This window comes from Stegastes partitus, unplaced genomic scaffold, assembly GCF_000690725.1.
Source record: "Stegastes partitus isolate 25-593 unplaced genomic scaffold, Stegastes_partitus-1.0.2 Scaffold1558, whole genome shotgun sequence".
NCBI lineage: Eukaryota > Metazoa > Chordata > Actinopteri > Pomacentridae > Stegastes > Stegastes partitus.
Genome location: NW_007579289.1, coordinates 15932 through 37102, shown reverse-complemented (window position 1 = coordinate 37102; position 21171 = coordinate 15932). Strand labels below are relative to the sequence as shown.

Sequence of the window (21171 nt, the reverse complement as noted above, 5' to 3'; positions counted from 1 at the left end):
CCAAAATAGAGGACGCTAGCATACTGTTTACAACCTTTGGTTTCTATCTAACCTCTATAGTCGCATAATAGCTTGTTCCATGTAACAAGCGTCGTTTTTAGACAGCTGTGAGACAGCAGTGGACGGTATGAACACTTGAATAAACTGAACCTATTGTCCCATAAGCAACTGTGCTGATGATTGCTAACTCAAAAAATTAGCAAGCTAGCTCCCTCTTTTACCCCCTCTACTGTAATTTTTTTGTTAAAGTTAAAGTCCTGCAAACTAAATAACATATGATTATATATCAAACTGTATTATTATATATTGTACTATAATAATAAGTAAATAGCCCTTCTATTTTTTTAAAAAAAGAAGTAGAAAGCAGCTTGTTTGCCCAGTGCTATCATGTTCCCAGCTAGCTAGCTAGCATGTTGTCTCATGGTCTCTCCAGGACTTTAGTCAACAACTTTGCTTGTGGTGATACCTTTTAGACAAATGGTCTTGTGGCCCAATATTTAGTAAGGCACTCTACACATTGAATTTTAAAGTCTCATTTCAAGTGATTTCATTTCAAACATTACATTGATAAATGCTCCTAAAAAATAAATCTGACATTAGGAAATAAAAGTTGAACAGTTCCCTGAGAAAAATAAAAGTAGTTCTTTAAAAATATATATATTAAAAAAACAACAAAATAAAAACACACAATTATGACATAGTTGTTGATTGATTTCATATAAATATTTATTCATGTGAATATTTATCGATTGATATTATATTAATATTATTTCTCATATCAATGTTGATTTATTTATTTTATATTAATATTTAAATACTTATTCTGGATTAACATTTATTTATTCAATGTAGAATTAAACAGCATTCCCTACGCGGAGGCCCAAAGTGATGCATGCTGTGCTGCCCTGCGTATACAACACGAAGTGGGAACAGTATACATGCCTTGTTGAAATCTGATGAAGATGGGCGGGTGAACTCTCTCTGACTCCAGTCCGCTGCTGAAAACAAAAACATTGAAGTTCCAGATCCACAATGTCCTCTGAGCCCGTTATTTAAAGCAGCAGCCTGTCTGTGTTGAACCAAAATGGCCGTCACGCAGTTCAGTTGCACCGCTTCGTTTCCATTGGCTGGCTTCACCCCACTGGTGGGCGGGGCCGCTGCAGGGCTACAGTCACATGATCCGCGCACAGCCAGGCTGACCAATTCCAATATGGTGGCCAGCTTGGCAGGTCTACGGTTCCTGTTGATGATATTGTTGTTCTGCGGGATCAGGTACGGCGCCTGCAGCCAGGAAGCTCCGCAGGTCCTGGGGCTGCGGCTGGAAGACCCGGCGGGCCTGGTGTGCATGAAGAAAAGGATCATCTCGGCGCCAGAAGGAGCCACGTTCAAGCTCCGTCTCTTCGGGGTTGTGAATGGAAGCTGGCCGTGGGTGGCGTTCGCAGCTGGCGGAGCGGCCGGGGCGATCGGCGATGCGCCGGATCCGTGTGGACAGGAGCCCAACCGCCGGAAGTCTGCCTTCCAGGTGACGGGGAACTTTGAGAAGGACGAGGAGTACAGCGGGCTGCTGACGGTGGAGGTCCGGCGGGGGAGCATCTCCGGGGGCGAGGAGAACTACCACCACCTGTGCGTGCTGAGCGAAGGGGAATGGGCATCTGTGGGCCCGGACAGACTGCGGGTAAACACCGACAGGGGTCTGCCCGCAGAGTACATCCCTCCGTGGGGTCTGGCCGTGCTGATCGTGCTGCTGCTGCTGGTCTGCGGGCTGCTGAGGACCGTGAACCTGAGCCTGCTGTGGCTGGACCCGGTGGAGCTGTACGTCCTCCACAGCTGCGGCTCCGAGGAGGAGAAACGAGCCGCCAAACGTCTGGAGCCCATCAGGCGGAGGGGGAACTTTTTGGTGAGTTTGTGGGAGCAGGAGTAGTTAGGTGCAGTTTGTAGGGGTGATGCAAAGGAAACGTGCTCCTAAATATTTATAACCTGTGCTTTTGCCACCCAATACAAACATATAGGAAGGAAAGGACTTTTGAAAATTTACTACAATATTTGCTCACTTTTGATTTCCAAAGAAAGAAAGAAATCTTCTCTTATAATGTAAAGTGTGTTTGTGGTAGTTTTTAACTTTTGCATTTGGTCCTTGGATCTATCTGTTTACTTTTTCATCATTTAGCATCTGTTTGGGTTCATTTTAGATCTATTTTTTCTTGTTTGTGTCTGGATAGTAGTGGATTCAGATTTAGATTTAGTCCCTCTGTTTTTTTTGTAGTTTTGTCTTTGCATTTGTTTTGCATCTACTTGCGTACGTTTTGTGTCTGTTTTAGGTTTGGTCAGTCTCTTTCTGATTGCTTTCCGTCTCGGTGTTGTAGTTTTGAGTCTGTGTTGTTGTCTTGTGTCTAACAGAGGGTGTTTTGTGTGTCTTTGCAGTAATTCACTGTTTTTTTTCACATTTACAAACTTATTTAGCATCCATCACTGGCTGTTTGCAGTCACTCTGTGGTCTTTTTAAATCATTTTACATCTCTTTGACTTTGTTTATGTCTCTTTGCAGCTGGTTTGTGTCTCTGTAGTTACTGATTATCTTTGTGGTTGTGTGATGCAGTTTTATTCCATCTTGTAGTGGACTTGTGTCTGCAATTTTTTAGCATCTATTTTTTTTGAAATATTGCCTTTTCTTGTCATTTTGCATCTGTTTGCGTTCACTTTGCATTTATGTTTAGTTGGTTGAGTCTTAGTTTCAGTCATTTTGCACCTTTTTGTTGTTGTTTGTTTCTTTTTGCCTTTAGTTTGCATCTCTGTAGTCACCCTGAATTTCTTGGTGGTTGTACTTTGGACATTTTAGTTACACTGAGTCTCCTTGTGGTAGTTTTGAGTCGTTGCATTTGTTTTGCTTTTAACAGTAGAAGTATTTGTGTCTCTGTAGTCCTTTAGCATCTATTTGTGTTAATATTGTGTCTATTTTAGTTGGTTCAGTCTCTTTCTGGGTGTCTTCAGTCTCTCTTTTGTGGTAGTTTTGATTGTTAATGTGAGTCTATTTTTGGTTGTGTTTAGGCTCTTTGTGGTTGGTTTGAGTCATTTTGCGTGTCTTTGTTTGTGTGTCTTTACAGTTGGTCTGCATCATTCTGTTGTCACTCAAAGTTTCTTTGTGGTTGTGCTTTGCAGTCATTTAATCTCTAGTAGTGGACGTCTTGTGTGTCTGAAGTCGTTTAGCATCATCAGGGATTGTTGTTCTCAATATTTCTAACCTGTGGATTTGTCCCCCTGAGTACAAACTTGATTTTTTCCATCCAGACCCAGGACCCTGAATGTTCAAACGTACTGTATGCCTATGGAGAGAGGAGAAAATGCTGTTGTGTTCCCTTCATGCCAACGTGTCTCTACTCTGCCTCAGACATGTTCTCTGCTGTTCCTGTGTGTGGTGGGACACTCCGTCCTGGGTATCCTCCTCTACCGGGCGCTCGGCTCCATCGTCTCCGCGCTCTTCACCAGTGGCATCCTCATCTTCTTCCTGGCTGAGTTGGCTCCTCACATCATCTGCTCCGGTTATGGCTTCCAGCTGGCGCCGGCTTTGACCTGGCTGGCCCAGGTTTGCATGGTGATCACCTGCCCCCTGTCCTGCCCCCTGGGGCTGATCCTGGACCTGGGGCTGAGGAGGGACATCAGCACCTGTGGGATCAGAGAGAGGGCCATGGAGATGATCCGGACGAGTGTCAATGACCCGTACAGGTAAAAAAGACAACCAAAGAGAATCACACAGCTGCAGAATGTAACATTTATTTGGTAAATAAAACCTCAATGTCAGCAAATGCTTAAAGTTTTGAGTGGCATGCTCTGTGCAGCTCATATTTAATAGCTTTTGCTGAAATGATTGTAGAAGTGACTTGGACTAAAGACTTGAGACTTCCCTTGGACTCATTCTCTAAAGACTATAGACTAAACTCCAACAAGGTTCAAAAGATCTGCGACTTGAGTCGGACAAGCCCTTTAATGATTTGAGAATTGACTTTAACATGGTCCAAAACACTGAGCTCAGATTGTTACAAAAGGTTTAATACTTTTTTTCAGTTTAAAGTGGTACAAGGCCTTGACTTAGACTTTCCAAAGGGCTTGGAATGGGACTTGGAATAAATCTTGAGACTGTTTTTTTTCTTTTTTTGAACATTTTTATTTGAGCAAATGCACATCATAATTTACAATTTTTTTTCTTTTGAACAAATAAGAACAAAATATAATGTAAACAAAATGCACTGAACTGATCAGCTTTCAGTTGAAGTTGACCTGTACTTTCCTCCATGAAATATATTTTTTTCAGACCGTCTTGCCATTGCTCAAGTGTAGGGGGTTGGACTTTCAGCCAAGACTTTATCATTTTTCTTGCCACTAATCATAGAATTTGTATCAATTTAACATATTTTTGAATATATCCTCCCTGGGGGACAGCCCCATTACATAATGAACCAGCTCTAAAGAAAAAAGACCCTTTAACATGGATTGGATTTCCCCCAGAACCCCGCACCAAAATAGTTTCAGGATGGGACAATCCCAAAAATGTGTATGATCTCCAGTATGATTACACTTTCTCTAATACAAATTTGATTTGTTTTTTTTATCAAAACTGAATGTGATAGAGGGAGTCCTAAAGAATCTTATCATAACTATCCAAGCAAATTCTTTCCGTATGAGACTATTAGTGACTTTCTGACCATTTTCACATGTATTTTTACATTCCTCATCTTCAATCATGATGTTCGCTTCTAATTCCCACTTTCTCTTTATATCAAAGGAACTATCCGACAACTGTGTTTGTAAAAAAATTTACATATTTGACACAATTTTTTTCTTTTTTCTTTTTTCCGATATTCTTGATAAGATAAATTTCTATAGAAGTAGGCAGTTGTCTCAAGGACTCCCATTCCCCACATGACCTTGTATAATCTTGTATCTTTAAATATCGATAGAAATCATTAGAACACAACCCATGCTTATCTTGTAACTGTTTAAATGCAATGGTCTTGAGACTTGATTTAGACTAAGTCCAAAAGGTCTGTGATATAACGTCACACAAAAACTTGACATGGAAATTGCACAAGCTGTTTCATGACCTAAAACATGGCTTGAACTTGATCCAAAAGACTCAAGACTTGATTTAGACTAAGTCCAAAAGACTAGAGATGTGACTCAGACTTAGTAAGAAGACTTTAAGGTTTTCTTCGGCGTGATTTGGACGTTGTTCTAAGATTTGACTTAGACATTGTCCAAAAACTTTAGACTTTAGACTTGGCACAGACTTGGCTCAAAGACAAGAATCAGACTTTCACCAAAAACATAACTTAGAAGAAAACCTGAGGATTTACTCAGACTTGGACTTGGTCCAAAAAACTCAACTTGACTTGATTGTTGACTTGATGATAGTTAAACTCGATCCAGTTTATTCGACTATTGACTCGATGGTGGACTCCATGTCCTGTGTTGTGCAGTGAGTTTGTGAAGGAGGAGTTCAGCCGGGGGACGCTGCGTACCAAGACGGTGGAGGACATCCTGACTCCCCTGAAGGACTGCTTCATGCTGCCCAGCTCAGCCGTCCTCGACTTCTCCACCATGTCGGAGATCATGCAGAGCGGATACACCCGGGTGCCCATCTACGAGGAGGAGAGGTGGGAGCAGCAGCAGCAGCCTTGGTCTCCCTTTACATATTTTGTAGATGCTAATAATCTGAGAGATGCATTTATTTGATATGAAATGTAGTTTTGGTTGATGAACAACTTGTTTCACATGTAAACAAACACAGTCAGTCTTTCTTGCGAGAATTCAACAGTTTACAGATATCAAAGAACAGCAGGTGACTTTGAAAAATCTAAAAAAGAAAACACATTTTGACCTGTTAGAAAATGTTCACTTTATCCAAAAACACTGTGCGGTTCATGGTAGTGTTTAGTTTCTGTTCATGGTTTGAAACCAGTCATCATCATATTTTTCTGATTCTTCTAGGTCCAACATCGTGGAAATCCTGTATGTGAAAGACTTGGCTCTGGTGGACCCCGACGACTGCACCCCCATGACGACCATCACCAAGTTCTACAACCACCCGCTGCACTTTGTCTTCAACGACACCAAACTGGATGCCATGCTGGAGGAGTTCAAGAAAGGTGCGCTAACGTCAGCTTTGGGGATCGTCTATTCATCCATGCATTATCTATTTATCGCTTATTCCTCACTCGGGTCGTGGGGCTGACTCAGGGTGAAGGCAGGGGACACCTTGGACAGGTCGCTTGTGTATTCGCAGGGCTACACTTAGAGACAAACTCACTCACATTCACAGCGGCGGACTATTTAGAATCACCAATTAACCTCAGCATGTTTTTGGACTTGTGGGAGGAAGCCGGAGAACCCGGAGAACCGAGGATCTTCTCGCTGCGAGGCGGCGGTGCTAACCACCAAGATTCCGTGAAGCTGCTTTGGGATCAATTCGTGTTAATTCAAACTGAATTCAGGAAACATGTTGCTGCACCGTCTCAGATTTTGTTTAGTCTTCATAAATGTGTTCATCAGGCTCCAACACATTTTGGCTTCATTTTAAGAGTTTCATATTTTTTTCACACACTGGGCAAATTCTCTGTTTTGACTTAAAAAACATCTTAGGTAGGAAGCCATTTTAATAGTTCAGTATCTTCAGAAAATTAAACACAGCAGCCATGACATTTGGTGAGGACACAGACAAAATTGTTTCAAGTAGCCAAATTTTTAATTCCTGACCTTTAAAAATAGAGTGAAACATTTTTAAACATGGGTTGTATTCACTCCCCAGAAAGTTTATGTAGGCGTCTATGTATGGATTTAACCATATTTCCTTATTAAAATAGTCTTTACTTGTCATTTCACCAACTTTTAAGGCTCTAACCTCAATAGAATTTAATGTGTAGAAAGGGTTTTAAGCCGGTGTTCTTTTTTTTTTTTTTGTTGCTGTTTTGAGATGACAAAATGGTGATTTGGACTCACAGAACCACAAAAACCAGTGTGCAGAGAAAAACAGAGACGGGTACTGTTGGAAAAATATTCACATGGAAGAATTTCACCTTCAGGGCTTTCTTCCTACTAGAAGAGCCTTAAACACGAATGCAGTGACATGTGAAGACTAAACAGAGCAGTTGTTTTACACACTGTAAGCTACATCTTTAACCTCATATTAGGCCTTATTTGTTCACGTTTTGCTAAATTAATTCTAATGGTAAGCCAAATTATTTGATAGCAGCTCTGCTTCCTTTTTTTTTGATGTCACTAACCAGGATGCTGCATTCATGGGTGAACTCGCCCTTTAATGAGGAATGAACTCTCTCTTCTCTGTGATGTGATTGTGATTCTGAAAAAAATGTAAAAACATGATAATTCTTCGGCAAGTTCTACATTCATAAGAAGTGCTTTCTGCTCCAATTTCTGTGGAGATCTGAGGATGCTTAATTCCAAGTGGACATAGGAGACAGGGGTGTTAATGATTAACAGCTAATTGAACAATTGCCATTGATAATTCAATTTTTTAAAAAAGCTCTCTCTCTATATATAATAATTAGGTAGAAGACAATAGACACGCCTGTCGAAAAATGTATAGTCGACCAGCTGTTAGTAGCTGGTTGTGCCACCAGGTGGAGCCTCTTACTCGTGCAGCACGGTTGCGGCGTTTAATACTTTAAGGATCCGAGAAGGCAGTCGCTCTGTTTACGGGCACAAAGAACTACGGGAATGTTGTTAAGGGAATAGTTTGTGATTGTTATTCCAGTTGTGTTGTATTTCAGTTCTGATCGTTGTGGATGGGTGAGGTGGTTTTTAGCCTTCATGTTGCTGAGAGCATTGTCTGGGTTTTTCTAGCAACCATGACAGAGACTTGTGTATCCTTTAATGTCTGGCCAGTGTTGAGTGATGAGAACTAGCTTATGTTATTTAACACAACATTGCTGTAACCATGTGGTTAATGAGGACACCATATGATACGACAGACAGATGATGTCTCTTAGTAAAACTGGAAGACCACATGGAATACTACCCACACAACTCAAATCACTCTGATACAATTATTGATTGGTGACATGATGGACCATTGTCTAAGAAAATTCCCTTAACCGATAACGATTGTCTTAACCACAGTCAGCCAATCAATAACGAGCTCATTGCTTGGATGCTGCGCTGTTCGACCACAGCTGACGGACCTGCATTTCTAGGACCATTATTTTTTATGACAGCACCACCTACTGAATTGGATAACAAAGTGAGTAACAGGTCACCTATTGCAGAGAGCTGGCCAAGAGGGACAACAATTGTTGTGTGAAAACTGACTGTCAATCAATTTGTGATCGTTATTCCAGTTCTGCTGTGTTTGAATTCAGATTTTTGTAGATGGGTGAGGTGGTTTCATTGTGTTTGTGTGGCTGAGAACATTGTGGGGGTTTAGTTTAACGGCCTCCAGCTGGAGTTCGGCATTTCTTTGGACACATGATTGATGAAGTTCAAGCATCCGTGTTTACAGATGGCTGCATCAGCACATGGGAAAGCTGATCACTTCAACAATCAGCTGATAATCGATTGTTACTGTGGCACACCATCAGTTAAGAAAAGTATTCAAATTTGCATCCATTATAGGAGACTGTTTTAGCTCAGTAGCTTTGCCTCCTTTTAACCTGAAGTCCAGACCAACCACGATGCTACATTAGGAGGCAAACTGAACCTTTAACGATGAATTATGTCATTTCTTCTCAATCAGGCAACTCTCACATGGCCATCGTCCAGAAAGTGAACAACGAGGGGGAGGGGGATCCTTTCTACGAGGTGCTGGGATTGGTCACCTTAGAGGACGTCATCGAGGAGATCATCAAGTCGGAGATCCTGGACGAGTCCGACGGCTACTGTGAGTGTCTGTTAGTGCGTTAGCTGCTTCAGCGTCTTGTATCTGTGCTGACACCCGTCTCATCCTGCAGTGGACATGAAGGTTAAACGTCCCCTTGCTCCGCTGGAGATTCCTCTGGAGCCTCGCAGCGTCCACGAGGAGTTTTCTCTGTTCAAGCCTCCTGAGGGAGAACCCAAGATCCGCACTTCGCCACAGCTGCTGCTCGCCACGCACCGCTTCCTATCCAGAGGTGTGTTTATTTATCTGTTAATCGTTACTGCGAGGCCTCTTTGTGTTTGTACCTCACACATAACTAGACTAGACAGAGTTTACCGCAGCACACAAATGATTTTGTGCTCTGGAAAGGTGAAAACAGCAACTATATGTTTGGTTAAAGCAGAGTTCTGACCAAATCTAGCTTGACGACATTTGAACTTAGAAAAAAATAAACATTACATTGCCATAAAAATGTAAAATGTAGTTCTACTTTAGTTGGCAAAATGTCTGGTTCAATAGGCTAATTTCTGTGCTTCATTTCAGTGAAATGGAAACAAATGTCTGCTCATAAGTTTCATTTTTCTGTTGGTTTTAAAAGCCACTGGAGCAGATTTCCTTGACTATTAACCCTCTAAACCTCAAAACCAACTTGTGGGTTTGAAAGGCGTAAGATAAGATAAGATGAGATCATTCTTTATTGATCCCGATAGGGGAAATTCAGGCATGTCATTTTCTAAAAAAAGAAAGAGAAAATGAAATGCTTTTACAGTTTCTGTCGGAAACTGCAAAAGCAAAACATGTTTTCAAATTTTCACCTTTTGGCTAATCATTGACCTTTATGCAGAGAGGAACAAATTAAACATCGAAATCGTTAAATATCTATGCTATGTGGAGCCTTTTTATTTTTTTTCCAGTGTTAGTGATACCTGTGGGCACTTGTAAAAATGTTGATTCAATGTTGTTTTTTAAAATTTTTGTAAAACAAAACAAAGAATCTCAACTCTTGTCATACTGCACATAAGACATATTTCAGTTCTCACCCCTTGTCGTCATGGTTTTGCTGTTTTCATGAAAGTGAGAAATGAACCCACAGTGAGAAAAAAACGTGACCGGAGCAAAAACACCCAGAAACTGCTCAGAGTTCAGAGAGTTAAAGAACTGCAGAGCTACCAAATGTATTTAAATCAGCATTTCATCAGTTGGAAATGCGCCATGAAGTGTTTCAAGTCATTCTGAATCTGAGTCCAGGCAGAGAGGTTTTTATTAGCAATGGTGGTGAAGACCACAACTCAAACTGATCTCACACTACTTCACGATGTCATCAAACGAGGGATGCATTCCAGTGTCCATACTTCTATACAGTATAGTATGTGAGAACATGATTTATTGCGTCCCAATGCATAGTGTGTCCAAAGAAGTACGCCAAAAATACCAGGAGGTCCATCTAGTCGCGTTTTGCAATTTGCAAGCCAGCATGTTTTTCTGGCCATTCTAACCCCCAATCCACTGCACACTTACGTCTTACATACCCGTTCTATGCCAGAATAAACCTCGTAAGCATACAATTTTATAAGTTTTGTAAATACAGTGGAGTTAAGACAGAAGAAAATGGAAATACTGCAGTAAAGTGCAATCAGATGTTTGTGAAATAGAGTTATTACACTCATATACAGCAAGTTTACTGTATCATGTGTCTCTGCCCCTGTAGAAGTGGAGCACTTCAGCCCAGTGCGAGTGTCTGAGAAGGTGCTGTTCCACTTGCTGCGCCACCCCAGTGTCAACCAGGAGGTGCACTTTGACCCCAGCAACCGTCTGAGCCCGGGACACTACCTGTACACCCGCAATCACCCAGTGGACTACTTCATCCTGCTGCTGCAGGTACGTGGCCACCGTCACGCCTCTGAAAAGGGACAAGAGTAGGTGACAAGTCGTGTCGTCCCTCCTGAGTTTCCAGGATACATTATTGGGATCAAGCTTAGTAGCTGTTTTATTTTCTTAAATAAATTCATGTGTGATATTTCAAAGTTTTGTTGTTTGCAGGATTGTTCTTTAGAAAAGAGTAGAAATAAGGAAAACCCTAAAATAGGTGTGCCCAAATTTTTGACTTCTGCTGTGTATTGTTAAAATGGGGACAAAAAAATGGCTAGATAATGGCTAGGTTTATTTTGTGGACTCAACAGCTTGTTTATTGTCAAGTCACCCTCCCGAAGAATGGTGCACTCCCAAAGGTCTGAAATACCTTCCACTAACCAGTGTGACGTTTATACTTCGACGGTTGAAGAGTTGTAAACCGTGTCGGAACCGGAAGCCTGTAATTAGTCACGGACAACGACATTTTACAGATGAATCATTGGGGCAAGGCTGCAAACAGTGCAAGATTTTGAACTGATACAGTCACATAGTGTGTATAACATCTTATCTACTCAGCACATCACTTTGGGATGTTTACCCAAGTAGAAGTCTTATTTTCAAAGATGGATGTGACCAAAAAAAATAATATTGAAAAAGAGAAAGTAGCAAATAAGAAAGTTTGAAAAACTGGAACCAAAAAATTTAAAATAATTGTTACAAAGTTCTTAACAGTTCAAACAACACTAACGCAGCTAAATTAATATTCAATAAAAATGACAAAATAGATTTAAAAACAGAACAATTGGACTCAAACCTTTATCAGATTAGTAACACTGACCTGAGCTGTGATTATGACTGAAATAACTGGTTTTAACAGGTGCAGCAGTTGTCTCATAGAAGCAGCGATTGTTTGCATGCATCAGCAGGAATGAACACATTACTGTGACGAAAGAAAAAAATGTAGATAACTCTAGAAAAGCAGTCAGTGCTGCAAATCAAACGTTATTGGTTTATTGCTCACATTTTGTTAATTTAACAGAAAATGTTTGTTAAAGCCTGCGTGCTGTTTGTTTACAGGGTCGTGTGGAGGTGGAGATCGGCAAAGAGGGGCTGAAGTTTGAAAATGGGGCGTTCACATACTACGGCGTGTCTGCTCTGACGCTGCCGTCTTCAGGTGAGTGAATCCAGATGAAAACACGGCCTGCATTCGCTGACAGTGGATTAGTGGTGGACACACAGAGACACGGGGAGCTTTCCATTATGTCAACCTCTCCTTCACACCCTCTTTCCTCCTGTGACCCATAAATAATTCCCCCTCATCCATCATAGACGATCTTGCAATTACTTAAATGCACCTTGAGGACAGAGGAGGCTTCTGAAGGAGCCAAGTGAGAGGAAACACAGATGTATCCTACACCTATGAAGGCTACAGCTGTGCAGCACGTCACAGGCAACTGCTGTCACCTAAAACTGATGCTAGGAAGTAAATAATTTCTCATTTGGCAACTTAGCTCCTCTGCAAGGAGACACATAATCATCATTAAAAACACAGTGTCTTGTTTTGATTAGCCACAAACAAAATTGATGTTTGAAATAAGAAGATAGGTAACCACTGTGTGTTACAAAAAAGAGCATCAAATCTTCACATTTAAGAAGCTACAGAGAGCTAATATTTGATATTTCTGCCTGATAAATAAATAACCAAAAGGAAAATTTCCTTATATCAGCACAGGTACGAGTCATTTTCTGTTATTTACTTGTGCATGGTGATATAAAAACATGTGAATACCCACGGTGGAACTACAGATAATGTGCTGATACTGTGTGTTTGGAATTTCAGTGCATCAGTCTCCAGTGTCGACCCAGCGTCACTCTCCCAGGGATCTGTTCGAGTCAGCAGAGGCCACCAGCCCGTCCAGCTATTGTCCTGACTACACCGTCCGAGCTCTCACTGACCTGCAGCTCATACGGGTCGGTTCATATGTTTGTGTTTTCACTCCCAGCTGTCATCCCTAAAAAGGCCCACATACAGTTGTACATTAGTTGTTCAGGTTATACAAATTTAAATACCTGTATAGAAGACTGGCAAGCTGCTAATAGGACAGCTTGAATGTAAATACTTGAGCAAAGAAAAAATCTAGACTTACAGAGTCAGAGAGCAGGAACTACAGAAACTGTGAAGTTGACAATGTCGTGACTCGATAACCCAACACTAAATGTAAAACCTTCTTTTATGTCGGATAGCAAGACTGTCGGATTGTCAAGGCGGAGGTCGAGATACAAGGAGGGCTTGATGCTTGAAGGGTCATTTGTTGTTAATTATTGTTCATAGTTGTTATAATAATTAGTAGGGCTGGTCCGAATAACACTTTCTGGTCTCTGGATATTGAGGCCCAATTAATGATGAATATCCGAATATTTGGCGTGGTCGGGGGGGACCATTTCCACCCCGGGGGAGCGCTCCGACTGGCTGGAAGTGGCCGGAGTGCACAGGCAGTACTTAGCTACTGATGCTAGTTTAGGATAGCGGTCACAGCTTTGTTTCCACCATCGGTGCCGCTGCCATCTGTGTTTACTTCTGTAAACACTGAGCACGCTCGCTGCGTGTGACGTCAACATGTCCTCTTCTACACATGCGGGTCCCTTTTGGGTCGTATGAAGTATCACATACAAGTCACATTTAATTGGAAATGTGAACGAATTTGCAAAAAAATCGGATTTCACAAAAAAATCCAAATTGAGCATTAAGTCCTGCAGTCTGAACGTAGCCAATCTGTCGGATCGTTAAGTCAGATAATAAGACGTTATCCTGATTTGTGACATAAAATGTCATGTCAGAGTCGGAATCCAAGACTGTCAGTATGTTAAGGCTATTTTTCATGGGTTCCGTTTGTTTTTCCTAAAAACCTGTCAGATAGCAAGGTTTTCGGATTGTTAAGGGTGAGATTATGGAGTCACGACTGTATATATAAGTTTTAAATCAGGTAAATTTTTAACCTTAATATTTAAATTAGTCAGAAAGATTTATATAACAGATAACATTATAGGGTCATTTAGAAACATTTATTTCTGTCCAGTGTAGCATCAATTTTTCTGTGGTGGCCAATACATGTTTGTGTCTCATGCTCCCTGAACCACTCTTTCACATTTTGAGCACAATGAGTCCTGGTATTGTCATCTTGGAAGAAAAAACCCACTGATGGATTAACCTGGTCATTCAGTATATTCTGGTAGTCAGCTGATGCACCCATCACGCTGGAACATCAGACCACATGACCTTATTCCATTGCTCCAGAGTCCAATCTTTATGCTCCTTAGCAAATTGAAGCCTTTTTCCCCCCCTGATTAGCCTCACTGATAAGTGTTTTTTTTAAGGCTACACAACTGTTTAGTCCCAATCCCTTGAGTTCCTTTCACATTGTGCGTGTGGAAATGCTCTTACTTTCACTATTAAACATAGCCCTGAGTTCTACCGTTGTTTTTAAACGATTTGATTTCACCAAACGTTTAAGTGATCGCCGATCATGATCATTCAAGATTTTTTTCCGACCACATTTCTTCCTCAAAGATGATGCTTCCCCACTATCCTTCCAGTTTTAAATAATGCGTTGGACAGTTCTTAACACAATTTTAGTAGTTTCAGCAATCTCCATAGATTGTATAGATGTAGATGTTTTCTTTGCTTGATGTATGCCAATAATCTGACCCTTCTGAAACAGATTAACATCTTTTCAATGACCACAGGTTTCAACATGGTTGTTTAAGAAATGAGAAGCTACTCACTGCATCAGTTAGGGTTAAATAACTTCCAGCTGAAACATAATCACTCATGCAGTAATTATCTGATGGGAGGCTCTTACCTATTTGCTTAGTTAAATCCAGGTGGTGACTTTTTTGTTGGGCAGGCAGTGTATTAATACAATAAAATAGAGAATTAATCAAAGGTATGTTGCAGGTAACACGTCTGCAGTATCTGAACGCTCTCATGGCATCACGCGTTGGCCAGAGTCCAGATCCTCCTGAGATCAAGATCCTGCCCAACAGCCAGACCAAGCTGCTCAACGACAGAAACACCACACAAGGTAAGTTTGTGCTAAACGCTGTCCGACCTGCCGGGTCTGCCGCCCCGCCGACCTCCAAACTAACTTTGTAGTGTTATTAGGAATGTGCTTTTCTCTTTGCTTTCAGCTGAACCAAATTAATTTTCTCTTTCTCTTTCTTTTTCCTCCTTGCGTGCCTCCGTGTCTCCTCTCTTCTCTGGCCCGCCCAGAGTTTCCTGTAAACTTTTCATTCTTTGATACCATTGAGAACTACTGTTAGTTTATTTTGCATGAGGTAAATGAAACGCAGCACACACTCAGGCATGATTGACGTCTGTTTCCTTGACTGTTTTGACCCTTTACCTTCTCTGATCGACTCACAAGACACATTTTTTTTTTAGGATGTGGTTTTTGTGGGTGCTAAGTTTTTCTGTTTCTTTATTCTTGTTTTTGCTATTGCCTGAAATCATCTCACTCGCACAAAAACAAAGAAATGACAGCAATCTGTGTGTCGCTGTAATGTTACACAACAACAAACGCAAAGAATGTGATGAATTATGTGCTCTGGCATCCATATTTGAGGTTCATAGGTTCATCTTAAAAGATTATTCTGCATTATTTTAACCTGCATTGTTTCCCATTAATGTGACTATTGTGTCTTTTTGCTTCATGCTAACTCCTCCATCGTAAATGTGGCTGTTCTCTGTCAGTCAGGCTGAAAAACAAGTGATTCATGCGAAAATCACTGTGTGACTTCTTATTTTTGTCAAGCTATATAATGAGGGAGGAGTATGCAAACTTCATGTAAACCATAGAGGCACAGTAGCTGCATGAATAGGAAACACAGCAGACTGAACTAAACTGGAATTACCCTGACAGAGCTCATTAAAGCCTGTGTAGATTCTCGGTTAGGTCACGGTAATCCTAAGTGCTGCAGTAGAAGGTCACTGGACTTTCCAAGGCGTTTCACTTCAAATCCTCCGTTCTAAGTGACTGTTGGAGAGTTTCAGTTTTTATTATACCTCCAATTCACAAGACTCAGGGTGTGAAAGTGTTTGCAGAGGGATCTCAGGACTGCACTGTAAGTTCCAAACGAGTGGTCTGCTCTATGTAGAGGTGCTGTCCCATGTGAACATAGATGGCTTCCTTCACTCCTCTCTCTGACCATCTCCACAATGCTGTCCTCAAAGGAGTGTCCCTTATTCTTTAAATTCTGGTAGACAACAGAGTCTTGTCCTGTGGACATGGTGCATATACAACTAGTTTGACGACCCTGTGTTTGAACCAGCTTTTTTCTCAGAGTGTTGCTGGGTCTGAAGTGTGCCGGGATGTTGTGTTTTGAAAGATATTCTCTGGCACATCAGCTAAATACGGGATGGCAATGTTGTCCCACTTGTTCTTCTTTAATTCTCGCTTGATGTGCTGTTTTTTTACCCACATCTTGTTGATGACTTCTGCATATTTAACGCTTTCTTAATGTAGGATGGGATAGACTTGTTTGAGAGAGGAGTGAAGGAAGCATCTATGGTAAACTGGAGCGTTGATGGGTAAACAGAGACACCACTCATTAGGTACTTATAATGCAGTCTTGAGATTTCTCCTCACAAGGTTTCACTACATTCACACTTAAATTCATGTAATTTGGGGTGAGAATAAATACCTGCAACTCCCCATCAGATGAGTTGGATGAGAGATAAAACATCTCCAAGAATCTACGAGATGTCCAATCGCTTTTTATTAACGCACTTTCAGCTTTTGCTCTCTTGCTAATTGAAAGAATGGCGAGTCTGCTCGTTATTTTAGCCGCATAAAATAAATATTTTTGGGCTAGTCGATGAAAGGCAATCAATCTGAGGATGTCAGTTCAGGCTGTGGAGAACTGTTAATTTTAATGTCAGAGCAGAGGACCTCAAATGTCTGTCAGAATACATAGAAGATCACCCGAAAGCCCCTCTACCACCTTAATATAGCCCCTCTATCACCTTAAAGACGTCTATCACCTTATGTCACTTTAATATAGCCCCTCCCCATCACCCTAAAGCTCCTCCATCACCTTAAAAACCTGTGTGTGTGTGTTTATGACTCACCCCTCACTCACCCCAGCTCTCCTCTCATTGGTCGGGTCCCACAGGTGGCAGCGGAGTCCAGGAGAGCTCCACAGAAGAGGAGGCTCATGGGTAGTGCAGTTTCTGTCTGCCCGCTGTAAAAACACCACCACCACAACAAAAAAAACCCTGCAACAAAGTATAGATTTTAGTTTGTTTTTATTGACAAATCATCTATGGCTGGAACGTAGTTATTGGGCAAGACTGGAGTGAGAGTGATTTTATTTGTCTGTTGTGTAGATCCTCTGCTCACACTTCTCATCTCCATCTCCATTCCTTCATGTGCTTTCCATTGAATTCTTATTTTATGTTGTTTTATACTCTTTGGACTATATTTATAATATAAATAAACAGAAATATAGCGTGGCAAGAGACAGTATGTAAACCCATTGAAATGATCCAATTTTCTGCATTTATTTGTCATAAAATGTTGCCTAGTATTCATCTAAACCACAAGTATAGACAAATACAATGAACTTCAGCTCATAAGATACAATTCCAGCATTTCATGTTCTTTACTGTAACTTTAAGACAAATTTAAACTGCAGATCATTCTAACGGGTCACTTGCTGTTTCTTGCCACTGTATATAGATATGCTTTATTTTTATTTGGCGGTGCCTTTCTTCCAGGTTTGACCTTCCGTATTAAACTCATTGCATTGCCATTCCTCACTTTTTGCCTGTCTGAGTGCCAAAGCTACATGTGTGATTTCTATGTGTGTGTTGTCTTGTGCGTACCGAAGCATCCGTCCGTTTAAGACACTAAAAAGTTGGTTCAAAGCAAATTTGCACATTAACTCTGTGCACTGTGGGTTAAGCATTAAGCTATTTGGAAAGATGTGAGGTACGTCCAGATTTTTATACCTTCATCTCACATTGCTGTCAAACACACAGGCGTTGCCAAAAACTAAAAGTTTAGCTTTGACCTATCAGTGGCTGATCGGCGTGGATGCTGTAAGTTAGAGAACAAGTAGGGAGAGGACTTTCAAGTGGCTGAGGGACTGCTTCCACAACCTTTTACTGGCTGGCAGGGCTGCAACAAATGATTGCTTTCACTTTGAAGTAATCTGTTGATTCTTTTCTTGATTAATCGATTAGATGTTTGGTTTCTAAAATAATGTCAAGAGGACAAATGTCTTGTTCTGTCCACAAAGATATTCAGGTTACTGTCTTGCAGGAGAAAAGAAACTAGAAAATGTTCCATTTAAGAACACATTTAAGATATTTTTTTAATTAATCAAACTAAATAACTGGCAGATAGTTTAATAGGTGACAACTAATCGATTAATTAATTTTTGCAGCTCTACTAGTAAGACTTCAGATAGATGCTGCACCAAGCAGCCTTGTTCTTGAAGTCGGACTGGTCAACGTGAATTCTGGGTAAATTCAGACTTTGTTTGCATTCCAACTTCCATACTAACATACTGTATAATATGCCATGATCAAATTTAGTTTGTCCCAACAAATAGTATGTAAAATGCAATACATCCAAAATACCTAAATATCCTACAACATTTGGTCACATTTTGCTGTGTGCAAGCCAGCATATTTTCTGGCCATTATGACCCACAATCCTCTGCACAGTTACGTGACATACAGTATGTCACAGTGTCAGTTTTAAGCAAGCATTTAGCTGAGGTCAACACCTCGAGATGACAGGTCATTTCACAATGTGATGGTTAAAGTTTAAGGCGCAATATATTGACAAAGTAGTATGTCACAATTTTATCCATACTGCATGAAACAGGACGTACTCTGTGAAGACAGCTGTAGTGTGAACTGAAAGCAAAGGGATAAAGTATGCAATTTGGAATGCAGCCTTTTTCTTACGTTCAGCCATTGGGAAGAATTATGAGACCTTTTCATTCAGTGAAGAGTAAAAAAGCAAAAACTCTCCTTCAGGAATTACTTTTGGAAAGGTGCATTGATTCTTTCATGTTTCATGGTGTCATGCAAGACAGTGGTGTGACTTAAATGTTCACTGCATCAGAACTTATTCAGAAAAATGTGTTTCCATCTCCAGCTCATTATCTTGTTTTAGAAAAAGAAAATTAAGTGAGCATCAAAAACTGTTTTTGGGAAGCAATTAGAAGTTTTTTCAAATGTTGCAGTTCCCATAAACTTCTTCTAAAGCGACACCTTGCACTTCAAAATGCAAATAAAAATACGTTACAGAAACACAGCTACTGGGCATAGTGGCTTATTTTCATTTTTGTGAAGCTAGATAGTGGTTTGACTCCCTGTTTGACTATGTAAATATTTTATGAAAGCTAATTTGGCCACCACTGTCCTCCCAAGCAGCTTTAACACCAGGATGTATCTACCGAGACACTCGCGAGCTGTGTTTCCATGACATATTTTTATGCACACTTTGAAGTATCGCATTAGGAAATGTTGGCTTTAAATTTGCTTGACAATGATATGGAAAGAATATTATCACAATTATCTAAGCATGTAACACGGCAGTGAATCTGTGGTCCAGTAGAGGGCTCTACAGATCTGATCTGTGTAACTCAAACAGTGCAACTGGAAGTCAGATTAACTGTAAAATGTGGTCAGATTCAGTAGTTAAACATTCACGTGTGTCTGAGGAGATTCAGAGCTCGACCCTAAAGTACCTTGTCAGTCATGTTGGAGTTGTTTTAACATTCCTCTGCATGTTCACGTCTGTTTGTTTTGCCTATGAATTGGTGTGTGAGTATAACATGCAATGATATTTCACTAGTACATATCAGCAAGAATCCAGTCTTCACTCTATTACTCATATGGTATAGTCTTATGTGCATTTCAGGCATCTGTCAGTCATTATTGCATGTGTGTAAACATGTGGAAAATGTCAAAAATGTCAGGCCTCTGAATAACCCGTGTTCCCTGATATTCATAGGAAAAGGACAAGACAAACAAAACCAGTGTTTTAACGGAAAGGGTTGGATTGTTTCAAGTCTATCTTAATGAAACAGTCACATGAAGCCAAATGAAGGTTGATTAGTTCATTCTGTCCTACTACACTGTAAAACGTGTGGGATTAAATAATATCTACAGTCCTTGTTCTGTGCAAAAATGCAAGTGAACGTGAGGACAAACCACATCACACTCCCAGGAGACAATGGTTAAGGTACAGAGTTATCACTTTTGGATCCTCTTTCCCAGAAAGCTGCGCTAGAGATTTATGAAGACCTGCAAAAACATGGCATCACAAAGGGGATTCAAGGCGTTGTTCGGGGGTCCCACATGCAGTTTGGCTGGAATATGAGCCCCAACAGTCTTAGTTTGCCAAATGAAGTTGGTAGTCAGTGTTACGTCAAAGTAGGCTTCCCTACCGACCTGTGTTTCCCCTCAGTCTGAAGCTGCATTCTGGGTCTACACAAGCTACTTGTTGAATGCTTAGAAAAGACTGAAAACAATCTCTTCCCGCACTTTTCTCTTGTCAGATTATGGGGTGTCTGTGTCGCAGTGTAACTTTCTGAAACCGACGATCTGACATTCATGCCATGGTTTTATCTTTTGTTTCATCTGAGTAACTTTTAAGGTGCTGTTGTCAGCTACATGGCTACAATAAACAGAAGAAGCTAGAAACAAAACAAAAAAAAAAAACCTTGATAACAAACAAACAAAGCTTTGTCCATATATGAGACAAAAATCTTGGGCCTGTAATTATACTTTCATGGCAGCTGATATCAGCGATGTGTTGTGCTGCCTGGAGATGAGGAAATTGAAAACATTTAGTTTTATGGTGCATGTGAGCCGCTTGTAGATGCTAAACAGTGTTTAAACCCTACTTTCTCCTGGTCTGAACCCACTTCTGCTTTTATTATTTGCTTCTCAATTTTAAGTGACGCTTTTCATCTGAATAACCTCATGCAACACTGGAGATGCCGTCGAAACATGCGCGTCCATATTCCCATCTATATCAGCCTATTTGCTGCTGGGATTAATCCATCTTTCCCTGTTGGTTATTTAAAAAAAAAACCAAAAAAAAACGATCCTTAGCGTTGCAAAGTCCGTTTAAATATGAATGCTACACTGTAAACAGATCACTTAGCATCTTTCTGACATTTCAATAATGATGACTGAGATACCACAGCAATAAACAAACGTGTTAAATCAGTGGTATGACTTCACTTCACTGCTGTGTGCTGTGTACACAAAACAAAAGAAAATGCAGGTTGCATTTTGTTGAAGAAATATGAATTGATTGACCAATCAGGGTCTGTCACTGACCCTTTTCCACTGAAGAGCCCATCTTCTCCCTTCGAGGTTCTCTCTCTTCTCCTTCAGTGTGTTCTGGAGCTGCTTTTTGTGCATGTAAAAG

General features: G+C 40.7%; 1 protein-coding gene across 1 annotated transcript; it reads left to right on the top strand.

Moving 5' to 3' along the window:
• The first annotated feature begins 1210 nt into the window (after nucleotides 1–1210).
• Nucleotides 1211–20828, top strand: cnnm3 (cyclin and CBS domain divalent metal cation transport mediator 3). The gene is made up of 11 exons (XM_008300552.1): nucleotides 1211–1897; nucleotides 3386–3720; nucleotides 5472–5648; nucleotides 5983–6140; nucleotides 8744–8887; nucleotides 8958–9116; nucleotides 10572–10741; nucleotides 11792–11888; nucleotides 12555–12685; nucleotides 14670–14796; nucleotides 16886–20828. The coding sequence occupies exons 1-11, from the start codon at nucleotides 1211–1213 to the stop codon at nucleotides 16933–16935; spliced, it is 2235 nt and encodes a 744-aa protein (XP_008298774.1). The 3' UTR covers nucleotides 16936–20828.
• Nucleotides 20829–21171: the final 343 nt, after the last annotated feature.